The sequence below is a fragment of the Anomaloglossus baeobatrachus genome, chromosome 8 (genome assembly GCF_048569485.1).
Source record: "Anomaloglossus baeobatrachus isolate aAnoBae1 chromosome 8, aAnoBae1.hap1, whole genome shotgun sequence".
Lineage (NCBI taxonomy): Eukaryota > Metazoa > Chordata > Amphibia > Anura > Aromobatidae > Anomaloglossus > Anomaloglossus baeobatrachus.
In genome coordinates, this window is record NC_134360.1 from 2815940 (window position 1) to 2835127 (window position 19188).

The window sequence follows — 19188 nt, forward strand, 5'->3', positions numbered from 1 at the left end:
ACTTGTCCATGTAACGAGGTCCCATCTCAGCTCTGGACGCACTTGTCCATGTAACGAGGTCCCATCTCAGCCCTGGATGCCCTTGTCCATGTAACGAGGTCCCATCTCAGCTCTGGATGCACTTGTCCATGTAACGAGGTCCCCTCTCAGCCCTGGACACACTTGTCCATGTAACGAGGTCTCATCTTAGCCCTGGACATACTTGTCCATGTAACGAGGTCCCATCTCAGCCCTGGACGCACTTGTCCATGTAATGAGGTCCCCTCTCAGCCCTGGACACACTTGTCCATGTAACGAGGTCCCATCTCAGCCCTGGACGCACTTGTCCATGTAACGAGGTCCCATCTCAGCTCTGGACGCGCTTGTCCATGTAACAAGGTCCCGTCTCAGCCTTGGACGCACTTGTCCATGTAACGAGGTCCCATCTCAGCCCTGGACGCCCTTGTCCATGTAACGAGGTCCCATCTCAGCTCTGGACGCACTTGTCCATGTAACGAGGTCCCATCTCAGCCTTGGATGCCCTTGTCCATGTAACGAGGTCCCATCTCAGCCCTAGACGCACTTGTCCATGTAACGAGGTCCCCTCTCAGCCCTGGACACACTTGTCCATGTAACGAGGTCTCATCTTAGCCCTGGACACACTTGTCCATGTAACGAGGTCCCATCTCAGCCCTGGACGCACTTGTCCATGTAACAAGGTCCCATCTCAGCTCTGGACGCGCTTGTCCATGTAACAAGGTCCCGTCTCAGCCCTGGACGCACTTGTCCATGTAACGAGGTCCCATCTCAGCCCTGGACGCCCTTGTCCATGTAACGAGGTCCCATCTCAGCTCTGGACGCACTTGTCCATGTAACGAGGTCCCATCTCATCCCTGGATGCCCTTGTCCATGTAACGAGGTCCCATCTCAGCCCTAGACGCACTTGTCCATGTAACGAGGTCCCCTCTCAGCCCTGGACACACTTGTCCATGTAACGAGGTCTCATCTTAGCCCTGGACACACTTGTCCATGTAACGAGGTCCCATCTCAGCCCTGGACGCACTTGTCCATGTAACAAGGTCCCATCTCAGCTCTGGACGCGCTTGTCCATGTAACAAGGTCCCGTCTCAGCCCTGGACGCACTTGTCCATGTAACGAGGTCCCTTCTCAGCCCTGGACGCCCTTGTCCATGTAACGAGGTCCCATCTCAGCTCTGGACGCACTTGTCCATGTAACGAGGTCCCATCTCAGCCCTGGATGCCCTTGTCCATGTAACGAGGTCCCATCTCAGCCCTGGACGCACTTGTCCATGTAACGAGGTCCCATCTCAGCCCTGGACGCACTTGTCCATGTAACGAGGTCCCATCTCAGCCCTGGACGCACTTGTCCATGTAACGAGGTCCCATCTCAGCTCTGGACGTACTTGTCCATGTAACGAGGTCCCATCTCAGCCCTGGATGCACTTGTCCATGTAACGAGGTCCCATCTCAGCCCTGGATGCACTTATCCATGTAACGAGGTCCCATCTCAGCCCTGGATGCACTTATCCATGGACTTTGTCATTGATCAACCTAATTCTGGTGGTAATATGGATATATGGGTGGTGGACCGTTTCAGCAAGATGGGTCATTTGGTTCCTCTGCATAGATTGTCTTCAGCTAAGACTCTGTCTACATTATTCATCTCGCATATTGTAAAATTACATGGAGCCCTAAGAACATTATTTCCAACAGAGGGGTCAGTGTTTAGCTTTCACATACTTTTTGCTATAGATTGGGTATTAAACTTTCATTCTCCTTGGGTTATCATCCAGAGACCAATGGACAGACAGAGAGGATGAACCAAGATGTAGCACAGTATCTAAGATGCTTTGTTTCCTCTAATAAGGAGGACTGGGTGGAGTTTCTGCCTCTTGCTGACTTTGCTCTCAATAATCCCATCTCTACCGGTACCTCACCTTTTATCTGCTGCCGGGGTTTTCATCCTGTTCTTTCTGGTTTGCAGACCTCTGTATTAGTGGCAGAGAGATTTTCTTATGGTCATCCTCTAAAAAATGTCCACCTTAAAGTACCAGCTAGGAAATTTACTCCCAAATTTGTTGTTCTGCATAAGGTAATTAAAATCCTTAATCTTGTGATGGTCAAACTCCTGGTGGCATGGAGGATCAATAATTCCTTCCATTCCTCTCTCCTTAAAGGTTTTAAGGGGACGCCTGGTCCATGGGACATAATTGAGGTGGATTTTGAGGAGGATCGGGAGTATGAGATGGAGCGAGTACTGGGTGACAGGCCCTGGTTACAGAATCTTGCTAAATGAAAGGGTTATGGTCTGGAGGATATGTCCTGGATTAATACAGAAGATTTGCATGCTGATCGACTGGTAAAAGATATTGGAGGATGGGTATTTTGAACAGTCCATTGGTCCCTTGTGAAAGGGGTGGGGGTACTGTCATGCCTCGGATTTTATCTGGCAGTGGCCTCCTGTGCTGTGGTTTGCTTACCTCTCCACTGAGCCATAGGTTTGGTCACTCTCCTGGTTCTGAACACTTTGCCTCTGTGCGGACACTTTGTGTGTTCATTGCCTTTCTGTCAGCAAGTGTTTCCTGTGCTGTCATTCAGTCTGCCCTATCTCCCCGCTTGTGTAACTATTTAAAGCTTCCCCGGCCTTTCATTTCCCGCTGGTGATATTTCTGAAGTGGAACTGTTTGTCTTGTGTTTCTCCTGGCAGATTATCTTATTTTCACTCTGCACCTTCCCCCAGATTCTTAAGAAGGTACGTGGAACCCTCGATGGCGCCTAGGAAGCCGCTTGTTTCAGTCTGTGCAGGTGCCTTTAGGTACTGTGCAGCTGGGACCTCTAGTCTGTACAAGAACTGTGTGGATCAGGTGTAGTAGTAAGAAGTAAACCCCTATTTTCCGTTATTTACCACGTGTGCACTTTACTGCGCATAACACGATGACATATTAGTGGAATGTGACAACCAGAGTCACTTCTGTTACTTGTGGATAAGATGGTGACCTGTGAATAGGGGGGTCCGCCACCTTCCATGTCACTGACGCACAGCTCCGAGGCCGCGATGTAATAATGCGCTCTGCACAGGCTCAGCACATTTACCATGGACTTTATTGTAATATAACAATAGGCAAAGTTGCATGTAAGGAACTCGAGCAAATGACATATCACACATATCACACACCCGCATATCACACACCTGCATATCACACAGCTGCATATCACACAGCTGCATATCACACAGCTGCATATCTCACATATTGCATATCCGCATATCACACATCTGTATATTGGCATATTTCACAGCCGCATATCTCACATATCGCACTACCGCATTTCTCACATATCGCACATCTGCATATCGCACATTTGCATATCGCACAGCTGCATATTGCACATATCTCACATATCTCACCTATCACACATCCACATATTACACATCCACATATCACACATCTGTATATTGGCATATCGCACACTGCATATCTCACATATCGCACACTGCATATCTCACATATCGCACACTGCATATCGCGCATATCGCACATATCGCGCATATCGCACATATTGCGCATATCGCACATATCTCACATATCGCACATATCGCACAGCCACATATCGCACATATCTCACATATCGCACATATCGCACATATCGCACAGCCACATATCGCACATATCGCGCATATCGCACATATCGCGCATATCGCACAGCCACATATCGCACATATCGCGCATATCGCGCATATCTCACATATCGCACAGCCACATATCGCACAGCCGCATATCGCGCATATCGCACATATCGCACAGCCACATATCGCACATATCGCGCATATCGCACATATCGCACAGCCACATATCGCACATATCGCGCATATCGCACATATCGCGCATATCTCACATATCGCACAGCCACATATCGCACATATCGCACAGCCGCATATCGCGCATATCGCACATATCGCACAGCCACATATCGCACATATCGCACATATCGCACATATCGCGCATATCGCACATATCGCACAGCCACATATCGCACATATCGCGCATATCGCACATATCGCGCATATCGCGCATATCTCACATATCGCACAGCCACATATCGCACATATCGCACATATCGCGCATATCGCACATATCGCACATATCGCGCATATCTCACATATCGCACAGCCACATATCGCACATATCGCACAGCCGCATATCGCGCATATCGCACATATCGCACAGCCACATATCGCACATATCGCACATATCGCGCATATCGCACATATCGCACATATCGCACAGCCACATATCGCACATATCGCACATATCGCGCATATCGCACATATCGCACAGCTGCTTTTCATAAGATGGGCGAGTTCTCCTATGGGAAAGGCCTCGCATGCAGTTTTGTTTCAGTCTTTTGATGCAGCAGTGATCGGGTTTTCAGCTGCATCCCAGGAGCACGACCACAGGGGCCGGGGGCAGAAAGTGCAGGCACACAACAAGCCAAGTGATGGTTAGAAGAGTTGTCATAGGAGCACAAACACATTCAGGAGCTCCAAACTCTCCAGAATAGACAGAAACAGAATCCAAAGTCATCAAGAAGAGACGTTATTGATATTGGACATGAAAGTGTCAGACAAAAGCAGCAGAAAGACACTGAGCAGAGGAGTCTGGTGAGATCCTCCTCCTCCTCCTCCTCCTCCTCCTCCTCCTCCTCCAAGGGAGGTTCTAGGGATCCCAATACTGAGAGAGCCGGGAGGCAGCAAGAGGACACCCTGCACTGCAGACACCGAGCACAGCACAAGTCTGAGCACACACAACACAGCACAATATAACACACAATACAACACACAATACACAAAACACCACAATATAACACAAAACACAATACCCCGCTCTCACACTACACATCACACACCCGCGCTGAGGAGCCGCACACTGGCCCTGCCGCACACTGACACTGACCCTGCCGCACACTGACCCTGCCGCACACTGACCCTGCCGCACACTGACCCTGCCGCTGCCGCACACTGACCCTGCCGCACACTGACCCTGCCGCACACTGACCCTGCCGCACACTGACCCTGCCGCACACTGACCCTGCCGCTGCCGCACACTGACCCTGCCGCACACTGACCCTGCCGCTGCCGCACACTGACCCTGCCGCACACTGGCCCTGCCGCACACTGACACTGACCCTGCCGCACACTGACCCTGCCGCACACTGACCCTGCCGCACACTGACCCTGCCGCACACTGACCCTGCCGCTGCCGCACACTGACCCTGCCGCACACTGACCCTGCCGCTGCCGCACACTGACCCTGCCGCACACTGACCCTGCCGCACACTGACACTGACCCTGCCGCACACTGACACTGACCCTGCCGCACACTGACACTGACCCTGCCGCACACTGACACTGACCCTGCCGCACACTGACACTGACCCTGCCGCACACTGACCCTGCCGCACACTGACACTGACCCTGCCGCACACTGACCCTGCCGCTGCCGCACACTGACCCTGCCGCACACTGACCCTGCCGCTGCCGCACACTGACCCTGCCGCACACTGACCCTGCCGCACACTGACACTGACCCTGCCGCACACTGACACTGACCCTGCCGCACACTGACACTGACCCTGCCGCACACTGACCCTGCCGCACACTGACACTGACCCTGCCGCACACTGACCCTGCCGCACACTGACCCTGCCGCACACTGACACTGCCGCACACTGACACTGACCCTGCCGCACACTGACCCTGCCGCACACTGACACTGACCCTGCCGCACACTGACCCTGCCGCACACTGACCCTGCCGCACACTGACACTGCCGCTGCCGCACACTGACACTGCCGCTGCCGCACACTGACACTGCCGCTGCCGCTGGAGGAAATCTTCAATCAAAGTTTGTAAAAGTTTTTCAAAGTTGCTCAGAAGAAATCAAATCGTTTGAAGACCCCCCCAGAGGATGCCCGGGAGAGCCTGAGCCTGGGATGCAGCCCCGGGGAGAGCAGTGCAGCCCCCTGCGGCCGGCTCCGACCCCTGATCCCGGGCTGGACCGGTACCTGCAGGAGCTCTTCCATCACCTGGACTGGCAGGAGCAGGGCACCATCTCCAGGGGCGAGTTCCGGGCCCTCTGCCGGGTGCTGGGGCTGGAGGCCGGCACAGGGGAGGCTGAGGAGCGGCTGAAGGCCGGCACAGAGGAGGCTGAGGAGCGGCTGGAGGCCGGCACAGAGGAGGCTGAGGAGCGGCGGGAGGCCGGCACAGGGGAGGCTGAGGAGCGGCTGGAGGCCGGCACAGAGGAGGCTGAGGAGCGGCTGGACGCGGGCACAGAGGAGGCTGAGGAGCGGCTGGAGGCCGGCACAGGGGAGGCTGAGGAGCGGCTGGAGGCCGGCACAGAGAAGGCTGAGGAGCGGCGGGAGGCCGGCACAGAGGAGGCTGAGGAGCGGCTGGAGGCCGGCACAGAGGAGGCTGAGGAGCGGCTGGAGGCCGGCACAGGGGAGGCTGAGGAGCGGCTGGAGGCCGGCACAGAGGAGGCTGAGGAGCGGCTCAGCTTCAGGCACTTCCATGCCAGGCTGTGCGGACACTTCATCTCCAGAGCCGGCACTGTGCACCCTCAGCTCCAGGAGCAGCGCCGGCTGAGGAGCCCGGAGATGGCCAGAAGGGGAGGCCGGCCACGACCTGCCAGTGAGGAGCAGCTCCGGAGGCTGCAGGGGGAGAACCGGCATCTGCGGCAGTCGCTGGAGGAGCTGAAGGGGGCGCTGCAGAGCAGTGATGCCCGCTGCCTGGCATTGCAAGTAAGTACCTGGGGGCTTCCAGTGGGGTCTTGTAGAGGGGGCTTTAAGCATTTCTATAGCAAACTATGGGCTTCTAACTGATGTGACCAATTATCTTTCTGTCCTATCCCCTCCACCATTAGTGTTTCCTTGTTGGAGGGTTTGTGCCCCAAATTCTTGTCTGCACCAAGTGGCACCGAGGTTTGGACATATCAGGGGGTGCGGGGTCTCCCGGGATTGGGGGTGACACTATTCCAGCACACAACATCGCAGTGCTCCACTGCCAGGGGTCTAATCATAGAGTATTGCAGCCGCCCCCAAACCTCGGACCCTGTGGCCCCTATGAGACCTATGACAGTTGGGGCCCTGTTGGAGACTGTTTTGGGGTCTACAAGCACGAATGACACCTCTGACCATTGCCGTTGTTTCTATCTATTTTGCTTTGCTACCCTAGAGGAATTGTCAGACTTCAGAAATACATAACAAGCCGCAGCCGTCACCATGTGATCAGCCGAAACTAAGAGACCTTTTGTAAATTGACCCCCAAAAATCTGACCTTCTGGTCCAATGTCTCCTAACCAGGTGAGCTGAGATCATTATAGATCTTAAGGGGTGGTCCTCAGGCCAGTGCGCTCCTCCTGCCAGTGCGCTCCTCTGGCCAGTGCGATCCTCCTTCCAGTGCGCTCTACTCACCAGTGCGCTCCTCCTGCCAGTGCTCTCTTCTCGCCACTGCAACCCTCCGGCCTATGCGCTCATCTCGCCATTGGGCTCCTCCGGCCAGTGCGCTCCTCCGGCCAGTGCGCTCTTCTTGCCAGTGCGCTCTTCTTGCCAGTGCGCTCCTCTCGCCAGTGCGCTCCTCTCGCCAGTGTGCTTCTCCAGCCAGTGCGCTCCTCTCGCCACTGCGCTACTCCAGCCAGTGCGCTCCTCTCACAACTGGGCTCCTCTCACCAGTGTGCTCCTCTGGTCAGTGCGCTCCTCCGATCAGTGCCCTCCTCCGACCTATGCGCTCCTCTGGTCAGTGCACTCCTCCGGCCAGTGCGCTCCTCCGGCCAGTGCGCTCCTCCGGTCATTGCACTCTTTCGGCCAGTGCGCTCCTGCGGTCAGTGTCCTCCTCCGGTCAGTGCACTCCTCAGGCCAGTGCGCTCCTCCTCCTCCTCCTCCTCATAAGTTGTTAAACTTTTATTGACAAATCCATGAAGTTTCTGTACCAGCTGAATATTTCTAGCACGGCCCCTGATTTCTCCAGACTCTGCACTTCCCTCAGCAGCTGGATATCAGCTCCTGGGCAGACGTGGAGTGATGGCCGCTCCTTACCTGATCAGTGCTGGGAGTTTAGTGTCTGTCTTGTTCGTCGACCTGCCTGATGTGGGGTCTCAATGGGGTTGAGATCTAGGGAGTTTCCTAGACATGGACCCAAAATGTGAATCTTTTGTTCCCTGAGCTCCTTAGTTATCACTTTTGCCTGGTGACATGGCGCCCCATGATGCTGGAGAAAGCATTGTGCATCATCAAGCTGCTCCTGGAGGATGTTTAGACCCCTATCTTTATTCATGGCTGTGAGTGACCCCCTCCATGGATGAGAAGCCTCCACACATTGTGAGTGACCCCCTCCATGGATGAGAAGCCTCCACACATTGTGAGTGACCCCCTTCATGGATAAGAAGCCCCCACACATTGTGAGTGACCTCCTCCATGGATAAGAAGCCCCCACACATTATGAGTGACCCCCCTCCATGGATGAGAAGCCTCCACACATTGTGAGTGACCCCCTCCATGGATGAGAAACCTCCACACATTATGAGTGACCCCCTCCATGGATGAGAAACCTCCACACATTGTGAGTGACCCCCTCCATGGATGAGAAACCTCCACACATTATGAGTGACCCCCTCCATGGATGAGAAACCTCCACACATTGTGAGTGACCCCCTCCATGGATGAGAAGCCCCCACACATTGTGAGTGACCTCCTCCATGGATGAGAAGCCTCCACACATTGTGAGTGACCCCCTCCATGGATGAGAAACCTCCACACATTGTGAGTGACCCCCTCCATGGATGAGAAACCTCCACACATTGTGAGTGACCCCTCCATGGATGAGAAGCCTCCACACATTGTGAGTCATCCCCTCCATGGATGAGAAGCCTCCACACATTGTGAGTGACCCCCTCCATGGATGAGAAGACCCCACACATTCTGAGTGACCCCTCCATGGATGAGAAGCCTCCACACATTGTGAGTGACCCCCTCCATGGATGAGAAGCCCCCACACATTGTGAGTGACCCCTCCATGGATGAGAAATCTCCACACATTGTGAGTGACCCCTCCATGGATGAGAAGCCTCCACACATTGTGAGTGACCCCCTCCATGGATGAGAAGCCTCCACACATTGTGAGTGACCCCCTCCATGGATGAGAAGCCCCCACACATTGTGAGTGACCCCCTCCATGGATGAGAAGCCCCCACACATTGTGAGTGACCCCCTTCATGGATAAGAAGCCCCCACACATTGTGAGTGACCCCTTAAGGTGCCGCAGATTGGAAGTCTGAGAAGACAATGCACGGGTTCGGGCGGCACTTTCTGAAATGAAGATCCCGACGCCCATCCATCATTGTGGAATAAACATGGTTTCTTTATATTATTGGATCAAGGTTCTTCATTTCGGTGAGTGCAGCCCAAAACCATGAATGGTCTTTTCCTTTAAGGATCCTGGTGGAGTTTATGCCCAGCCCTTGAGCAGCAGCACTCGCTATTCACAGGAGTTGTACCCTCACAGCTTGCTCAGGTGAGCAGATTACCTGGATCTATTAGATCTCTTTATAAAGGTATCACCCAATGATCTGGTGCCCTGTTTCTCTACATTTTTTATCCACCTATTGGAAGTAGCAATCCTAAACGTCACTATCAACTCTGTAAAGGCCTTGCCACATGACGTATGATAAGAAGCCAGATCAGTAGCTCTATCTGCAGACATGTTTCCTGGTATTTGCCCCTCATCAGTGCAAAGTAAGGGAACTGGTTTGGCTGGGTGAGAGGCCTCTGACAGAGGTCTAAGAGGTAATGCTTCTCCTTGTAGAACATGCCAAGAAACACCCAAAAAACTCATGTCTACAATTGGAGTGTCTGGTTTGGCCTCTTATTCTAAGGGGTACTTTGCACGCTGCGACATCGCAAGCCGATGCTAGCGATGCTGAGCACGATAGTACCCGCCCCGTCGCACATGTGATATCTTGTGATTGCTGCCGTAGCGAACATTATCGCTACGGCAGCTTCACATGCACTTACCTGCCCTGCGACGTCGCTCTGGCCGGCGAACCGCCTCCTTTCTAAGGGAGCGGGTGGTGCGGCGTCACAGCGACGTCACACGGCAGGCGGCCAATAGAAGTGGAGGGGCGGAGATGAGTGGGACGTAAACATCCTGCCCACCTCCTTCTTCCACATAGCCGGCGTGAGCCGCAGGAACGAGGTACAGCATCGGACCGTCGCTGCAGATAAATTATGAAAATGTCGGACACTACACCGATGATATGATTAGGACGCTTTTGCGCTCGTTAATCGTATCAAAAAGGATTTACACACTCCGATATCGACAGCGACGCCGGATGTGCGTCACTTTCGATTTGACCCCACCGACATCGCACCTTCAATGTCGTAGTGTGCAAAGTAACCCTAAAGGCCGCTTTACACGCTGCGATATCGGTACCGATATCGCCAGCGTGCGTACCCACCCCCATCGGTTGTGCGACATGGGCAAATCGCTGCCCGTGGCGCACAACATCGCCCAGACCTGTCACACTACCTGCCCTGCGACGTCACTGTGACCAGCGAAATGCCTCCTTTCTAAGGGGGCGATTCGTTCAGCTTCACAGCGACGTCACTGAACCGCCGCCCAATAGAAGCGGAGGGGCGGAGATGAGCGGGACGAACATCCCGCCCACCTCCGTCCTTCCGCATAGCCGGTGGACACAGGTAAGGAGAGCTTCCTCGCTCCTGCGGTGTCACACGGAGCGATGTGTGCTGCTGCAGGAATGAGGAACAATTTCGTTACTGCTGCAGTAACGATATTAGAGAATGGACCCCCATGTCACCGATGAGCGATTTTGCACGTTTTTGCAACGATGCAAAATTGCTCAAAGGTGTCACACGCAGCAACATCGCTACAGCGGCCGGATGTGCGTCACAAAATCCGTGACCCCAACGAGATCGTTTGAGCGATGTCGCAGCGTGTAAACGACCTTAAGTCATGTGGTATGGCCCACTAATGTATCTTTATTAACATTTAGCATTGCCACTTCCAATAGAGGGCACCAGAGTCCTATTCTCTTATCTGAGGAGGCAATTTGCATATTGAAATTCCCAGGGTAACATTGCTTGGCCTGTACATCTCCCTATGACAACTTGGTGCTCTCTACAAGGAAGACCTTTAGGGGCACTTTGCACACTACGACATTGCAGGTGCGATGTCGGTGGGGTCAAATCGAAAGTGACGCACATCCGGCGTCGCTCTCGACATCGTAGTGTGTAAATCCTTTTTGATACGATTAACGAGCACAAAAGCGTCGTAATCGTATGATCGGAGTAGCGTTGGTCATTTCCATAATTTCGGAAGGACCGATGTTACGATGTTGTTCCTCATTCCTGCGGCAGCACATCGCTGTGTATGAAGCCACAGGAGCGAGGAACATCTCCTACCTGCGTCCTGCGGCTCACGCCGGCTACGTGGAAGGAAGGAGGTGGGAGGAATGTTTACGTCCTGCTCATCTCCGCCCCTCCGCTTCTATTGGCCACCTGCCGTGTGACGCCGCACGACCCGCCCCCTTAGGAAGGAGGCGGGTCGCCGGCCAGAGCGACGTCGCAGGGCAGGTGAGTGCATGTGAAGCTGCCGTAGCGATAATGTTTGCTATGCCAGCTATCACCATGATATTGCAGCTGCGACGGGGGCGGGGACTATTGCGCTCGGCATTGCAGCATCGGCTTGCAATGTCGTAGTGTGCAAAGTGCCCCTTACTCCTTGGGTACAACCATGGACCACATTTTCATCCAGTTTGGCCATTACAGTAGTTTAAAGAGAACCTTTCACTAAATGTTTCATGTTGAACTGCAAACACGATGTAACATTGGCTGCAGAGTAGAAAAAACATGTTGTTTTTTTATTCCTCCTCTCCATTGCGGATCTATTTGCAGTAAAAGTATTTTGGCACCTAATGAGTTAACTTTATGAGCCCTTGTGGGAATTATCTGACAGCTTTCACTGGTGGGCGTGTACTCACACACTGATGGTGGGGCGTGGTCTTCTTTCCTGTGAGTGATACTCCCTGCGTACTATTGGTCAGAAGGAACAGTGCACACCCCTAGTGAAATCTGTCTGATCACACCCACTTGGACTTTATAATAAGTGAACTCATCAGGTACCAAACACGTTGTTTGCTAATAACTCTGCAACAGAGATGCAAAATACTAAAAAAAAACCAAAGTGTGATTCCTCTCTGCAGCCGCTATTACATCGTGTGTCCAATTCAAGATGAAACATTTGGTGAATCGTCCTCCCAATGTGAGGGAAAGACAAAAGATCCCTCTGGGAATCGCCTTTCATTAGTGGATGAAAGAAGTTTTTGAAGAATAAAGAACTTTTGGCTGAATCCTCTCCAGATGGTGACAGTCTGTCATTGGTCTCTAAAAACGATTCTTTGTTGTCAAATTTCACGACAAATTAATATATTCCATCTGTAACTGAACATATGTGGGTTGTAGAATAAGAAAACAACTAAAGGCAAAGATCCAGGAACATAACCGGGACTCCGACAACTCGCAAGACACTGATCCGGCAAATGTGTCTACACGCTTTATACTGGTCACAAAGGAGATTCAACGGGATGTTCATTTAAAGGCAGTGAAGGAGTTAAAGCACCAGTCCAGCGGGCGATTTTGTTTGTTTGTTTTTATATTTCACTGTTGGAGCGGTGCTTTACCTCTAAGTCACCTGCCCCTATCTAATACTCTCTTTCCAGCGGCTTTACCGTCTATTGATGCCGCTGCGGTCGGTCTCGGTGATTTGTGACCTGCCGGCAGCTCTACTGCTTCATGGAGCCGGAGATCACAACTCCTTACAATTCTACGAGAGCCTTGTCCTGGCCTCGTCTTGACCCTGTTGTGACCTCACCTCATTCTCACCTTGAACTGACCTCATTCTTGCCTTGTCCTGGCCTTGTTCTTGCCTCATTCTCGCCTTGTCCTGGCCTCTTTCTTGCCTCATTCTGACCTCGTTCTCACCTTGTACTGACCTCATTCTCGCCTTGTCCTGGCCTCGTTCTAGCCTCATTCTGGCCTCCTACTGACCTTGTTGTGACCTCACCTCGCTCTCACCTTGTACTGACCTCATTCTCGCTTTGTCCTGGCCTCGTTCTTGCCTCATTCTGACCTCGTTCTCACCTTGTACTGACCTCATTCTCGCCTTGTTCTGGCCTCATTCTAGCCTCATTCTGGCCTCCTACTGACCTTGTTGTGACCTCACCTCGCTCTCACCTTGTACTGACCTCATTCTCGCTTTGTCCTGGCCTCGTTCTTGCCTCATTCTCACCTTGTACTGACTTCATTCTCGCCTTGTCCTGGCCTTGTTCTTGCCTCATTCTCGCCTTATCCTGGCCTCGTTCTTGCCTCATTTTGGCCTCGTTCTCACCTTATACTGACCTCATTCTCGCCTTGTCCTTGCCTCGTCCTGACCCTGTTGTGACCTCACTTCATTCTCAACTTGTACTGACCTCATTCTCGCCTTGTCCTGGCCTTGTTCTTGCCTCATTCTCGCCTTGTCCTGGCCTCGTTCTTGCCCCATTCTGGCCTCGTTCTCACCTTGTACTAACCTCATTCTCGCCTTGTCCTGGCCTCGTTCTTGCCTCATTCTGGCCTCGTTCTCACCTTGTACTGACCTCATTCTCGCCTTGTCCTGGCCTTGTTCTTGCCTCGTTCTCACCTTGTACTGACCTCATTCTCGCCTTGTCCTGGCCTCTTCCTGACCCTGTTGTGACCTCACCTCATTCTCACCTTGTACTGACCTCATTCTCGCCTTGTCCTGGCCTCGTTCTTGCCTCGTTTTGGCCTCGTTCTCACCTTGTACTGACCTCATTCTCGCCTTGTGCTGGTCTCGTTCTTGCCTCATTCTGGTCTCGTTCTCACCTTGTACTGACCTCATTCTCGTCTCGTCCTGGCCTTGTTCTTGCCTCGTTCTCACCTTGTACTGACCTCATTCTCGTCTCGTCCTGGCCTTGTTCTTGCCTCGTTCTCACCTTGTACTGACCTCATTCTTGCCTTGTCCTGGCCTCTTCCTGACCCTGTTGTGACCTCACCTCATTCTCACCTTGTACTGACCTCATTCTTGCCTTGTCCTGGCCTTGTTCTTGCCTCATTCTCACCTTGTACTGACCTCATTCTCGCCTTATCATGGCCTCGTTCTTGCCTCATTCTGGTCTCGTTCTCACCTTGTACTGACCTCATTCTCGCCTCATCCTGGCCTCGTTCTCACCTTGTACTGACCTCATTCTCGCCTTGTCCTGGCCTCGTCCTGACCCTGTTGTGACCTCACCTCATTCTCACCTTGTACTGACCTTATTCTCGCCTTGTCCTGGCCTCGTTCTTGCCTCATTCTGGCCTCGTTTTCACCTTGTACTGATCTCATTCTCGCCTCGTCCTGGCCTCATTCTTGACTCATTCTTGTCTCGTCCTGTCCTTATTCGGAAATCGTCCTGACCTAGTTTTTGCCTCATTCTGGCCTCGTTCTCACCTTGTACTGACCTCATTCTCGCCTTGTCCTGGCCTTGTTCTTGCCTCGTTCTCACCTTGTACTGACCTCATTCTTGCCTTGTCCTGGCCTCTTCCTGACCCTGTTGTGACCTCACCTCATTCTCACCTTGTACTGACCTCATTCTTGCCTTGTCCTGGCCTTGTTCTTGCCTCATTCTCGCCTTATCCTGGCCTCGTTCTTGCCTCATTTTGGCCTCGTTCTCACCTTATACTGACCTCATTCTCGCCTTGTCCTTGCCTCGTCCTGACCCTGTTGTGACCTCACTTCATTCTCAACTTGTACTGACCTCATTCTCGCCTTGTCCTGGCCTTGTTCTTGCCTCATTCTCGCCTTGTCCTGGCCTCGTTCTTGCCCCATTCTGGCCTCGTTCTCACCTTGTACTAACCTCATTCTCGCCTTGTCCTGGCCTCGTTCTTGCCTCATTCTGGCCTCGTTCTCACCTTGTACTGACCTCATTCTCGCCTTGTCCTGGCCTTGTTCTTGCCTCGTTCTCACCTTGTACTGACCTCATTCTCGCCTTGTCCTGGCCTCTTCCTGACCCTGTTGTGACCTCACCTCATTCTCACCTTGTACTGACCTCATTCTCGCCTTGTCCTGGCCTCGTTCTTGCCTCGTTTTGGCCTCGTTCTCACCTTGTACTGACCTCATTCTCGCCTTGTGCTGGTCTCGTTCTTGCCTCATTCTGGTCTCGTTCTCACCTTGTACTGACCTCATTCTCGTCTCGTCCTGGCCTTGTTCTTGCCTCGTTCTCACCTTGTACTGACCTCATTCTTGCCTTGTCCTGGCCTCTTCCTGACCCTGTTGTGACCTCACCTCATTCTCACCTTGTACTGACCTTATTCTTGCCTTGTCCTGGCCTTGTTCTTGCCTCATTCTCACCTTGTACTGACCTCATTCTCGCCTTATCATGGCCTCGTTCTTGCCTCATTCTGGTCTCGTTCTCACCTTGTACTGACCTCATTCTCGCCTCGTCCTGGCCTCGTTCTCACCTTGTACTGACCTCATTCTCGCCTTGTCCTGGCCTCGTCCTGACCCTGTTGTGACCTCACCTCATTCTCACCTTGTACTGACCTTATTCTCGCCTTGTCCTGGCCTCGTTCTTGCCTCATTCTGGCCTCGTTTTCACCTTGTACTGATCTCATTCTCGCCTCGTCCTGGCCTCATTCTTGACTCATTCTTGTCTCGTCCTGTCCTTATTCGGAAATCGTCCTGACCTAGTTTTTGCCTCATTCTGGCCTCGTTCTCACCTTGTACTGACCTCATTCTCGCCTTGTCCTGGCCTTGTTCTTGCCTCGTTCTCACCTTGTACTGACCTCATTCTTGCCTTGTCCTGGCCTCTTCCTGACCCTGTTGTGACCTCACCTCATTCTCACCTTGTACTGACCTCATTCTTGCCTTGTCCTGGCCTTGTTCTTGCCTCATTCTCACCTTGTACTGACCTCATTCTCGCCTTGTCATGGCCTCGTTCTTGCCTCATTCTGGTCTCGTTCTCACCTTGTACTGACCTCATTCTCGCCTCGTCCTGGCCTCGTTCTCACCTTGTACTGACCTCATTCTCACCTTGTCCTGGCCTCGTCCTGACCCTGTTGTGACCTCACCTCATTCTCACCTTGTACTGACCTTATTCTCGCCTTGTCCTGGCCTCGTTCTTGCCTCATTCTGGCCTCGTTTTCACCTTGTACTGATCTTATTCTCGCCTCGTCCTGGCCTCATTCTTGACTCATTCTTGTCTCGTCCTGACCTAGTTTTTGCCTCATTCTGGCCTCGTTCTCACCTTGTACTGACCTCATTCTCGCCTTGTCCTGGCCTCGTTCTTGCCTCGTTCTCACCTTGTATTGACCTTATTCTCGCCTTGTCCTGGCCTCGTTCTTGCCTCATTCTGGCCTCGTTTTCACCTTGTATTGATCTCATTCTCGCCTCGTCCTGACCTCGTTCTTGACTTGTTCTAGTCTTATCCTGTCCTTATTCTCACATTGTCCTGACCTCGTTTTCGCCTAATTCTAGCCTCGTTCTCACCTTGTACTGACCTCATTCTCGCCTCGTTCTTGCCTCATCCTGTCCTTGTTCTCACCTCGTCCTGACCTCGTTCTAGCCTCATTCTGGCGTCGTCCTGACCTTGTCATGGCTCTCAGATAGATGCATTGAGACCTTGTGACACGACTTCTGGCCAGTCAGAAGTTACGAGCATAAGATGGCACCACAGAACCGTAGTAACATTAGTAAAAGGTGAAGTTGCTGGAAGGTCAGTATATGACAGGGGATAGGTGTCCTAGTTTTAAAGGGGTTGTGCACTACTAGGACACCCTTTCTGATACCACACGTGTCCTCCAGGTAAAATAATAAAGCCTATACTCACCTCCCGTACCGGCGCCCGCCCAGCGCTGTCTAGGATTGCGGTGACAGGGTTCACATGGGGTTGTGCCGTCACATGAGCCTCACGTCCAATCAGCTGCGGCTGTGCTCACTTTCTGTTAATTGATTGGCACTGCAATCCTGGACACGGCTTGAAGGGCACCGGTACTGGAGGAGTCTTTATTATTTTACTTGGAGGAATCATGTGGAATCAGAAGGGGTGTCCTAGAAGTAGACAACCCTTTTATGGGACCACTCCAGTGCTGAAGACCCCCCCCATAAACCCAGGAGTGGAGATTTAATTGTTACATTGTAACACTTGTGCAATAATTGTGGTGTATTTTGACTCTACACCTGGCTATAGGTGCATATAAAGCTGCACTGAAGCTTCCCTTGCACATGGGCACTGGTGTCTGAGGACCCCATAGTTCTTCTGTCCTGTCGGCCGGCTTCGGGACTATACATTTAGCAATGAGTACATCACGTACCCTCATGTTACATCTGTGTCTGGCGTTAGCTCCAGCATCGGCGCGTTACATTAGATTGTTGTAAATCATAGTATCATAGTATCATAGTTTTTAAGGTTGAAGGGAGACTCTAAGTCCATCTAGTTCACCCCGTAGCCTAACATGTTGATCCAGAGGAAGGCAAAAAAACCCCCAATGTGGCAAACAAGTTCCAATGGGGAAAAAATGTCCTTCCTTCGTCCACATCCGGCAATCAGACTAGTTCCCTGGATCAATACCCTGTCATAAAATCTAATATACATAACTGGTAATATTACATTTTTCAGGAAAGGCGTCCAGGCTCTGCTTAATGTTAGTAGTGAATCACTCATTACAACATCATGCGGCAGAGCGTTCCATAGTCTCACTGCTCGTACAGTAAAGAATCCTCGTCTGTGATTATGATTAAACCTTCTTTCCTCAAGACGTAGCGGATGCCCCCGTGTTCCAGTCGCAGGCCTAGGTGTAAAGAGATCTTTGGAAAGGTCTCTGTACTGTCCCCTCATATATTTATACATTGTGATTAGATCCCCCCTAAGCCTTCGTTTTTCCTGTCTTGGTATTGCAGCCCCCCCATTCCTCTAATAATCTTGGTGGTCTTCTCTGCACCCTCTCCAGTTCAGCTATGTCCTTCTTATATATCGGTGACCAGAATTGTACACAGTATTCTACGTGCGGTCGCACTAGTGACTTGTACAGAGGTAGAACTATATTTTTTTCATGAACACTTATACCTCTTTTAATACATCCCATTATTTTATTAGCCCTGGCAGCAGCTGCCTGACACTGTCCACTAAAGTGAAGTTTACCATCCACCCATACACACAAGTCTTTTTCTGTGTCTGTTTTACCCAGTGTTCTACAATTAAGTACATAATCATAAATGTTATTTCCTCTACCCAAGTGCATGACCTTACATTTATCTACATTAAACTTCAATTGCCACTTCTCAGCCCAATCCTGCAATTTACATAAATCTCCCTGTAATATAAAATTATCCTCCTCTGTATTGATTACCCTGCAGAGTTTAGTATCATCTGCAAATATTGAAATTCTACTCCGCATGCCCCCAACAAGGTCATTTATAAATATGTTGAAAAGAAGCGGGCCCAATACTGACCCCTGTGGTACCCCACTATGAACTGAGACCCAGTCCGAGTACGTACCATTAATAACCACCCTTTGTTTCCTATCACTGAGCCAGTTTTTAACCCAGTTACACATATTTTCCCCTATCCCCATTATTCTCATTTTATGTACCAACCTTTTGTGTGGCACCGTATCAAAAGCTTTTGAAAAGTCCATATACACAACATCCACTGCATTTCCCTGGTCCAGGCTGGAACTTACCTCTTCATAGAAGCTGATCAGTTTGACAGGATCGATCCCTCATAAACCCATGTTGATACTCTGTCATAAGGTTATTTTTCTTGAGATACTCCAGTATAGCATCTCTCAAGAAACCCTCAAGGATTTTACCAACCGTAGAGGTTAAACTTACCGGCCTATAATTTCCCGGCTCAGTTTTTGTCCCCTTTTTGAATATTGGCACCACATTTGCTATGCGCCAGTCCTGCGGTACCGACCCTGTTATTAAGGAATCTGAGAAGATTAAAAATAATGGTCTATCTATCACAGAACTCAATTCCTGTAGTACTCTGGGGTGTATGCCATCCGGGCCCGGAGATTTGTCACCCTTAGTGATTTCGAGGCGGCGGCGTACTTCCTGCTGGGTTAAGCAGGTAATATTCAAGGGTGA

At 51.7% G+C, this 19188-nt stretch overlaps 1 protein-coding gene across 1 annotated transcript in view; it reads left to right on the forward strand.

The window, feature by feature from the left end:
* Positions 1 to 5919: 5919 nt before the first annotated feature.
* The window catches only part of EFCC1 (EF-hand and coiled-coil domain containing 1), a 166429-nt gene continuing 153160 nt past the window's right edge, over positions 5920 to 19188 (forward strand). The window contains exon 1 of the mRNA XM_075320974.1: positions 5920 to 6794. Coding sequence (XP_075177089.1) covers positions 5991 to 6794 — 804 coding nt within the window. The 5' untranslated portion in view covers positions 5920 to 5990. The remainder of the gene's footprint in view (positions 6795 to 19188) is intronic.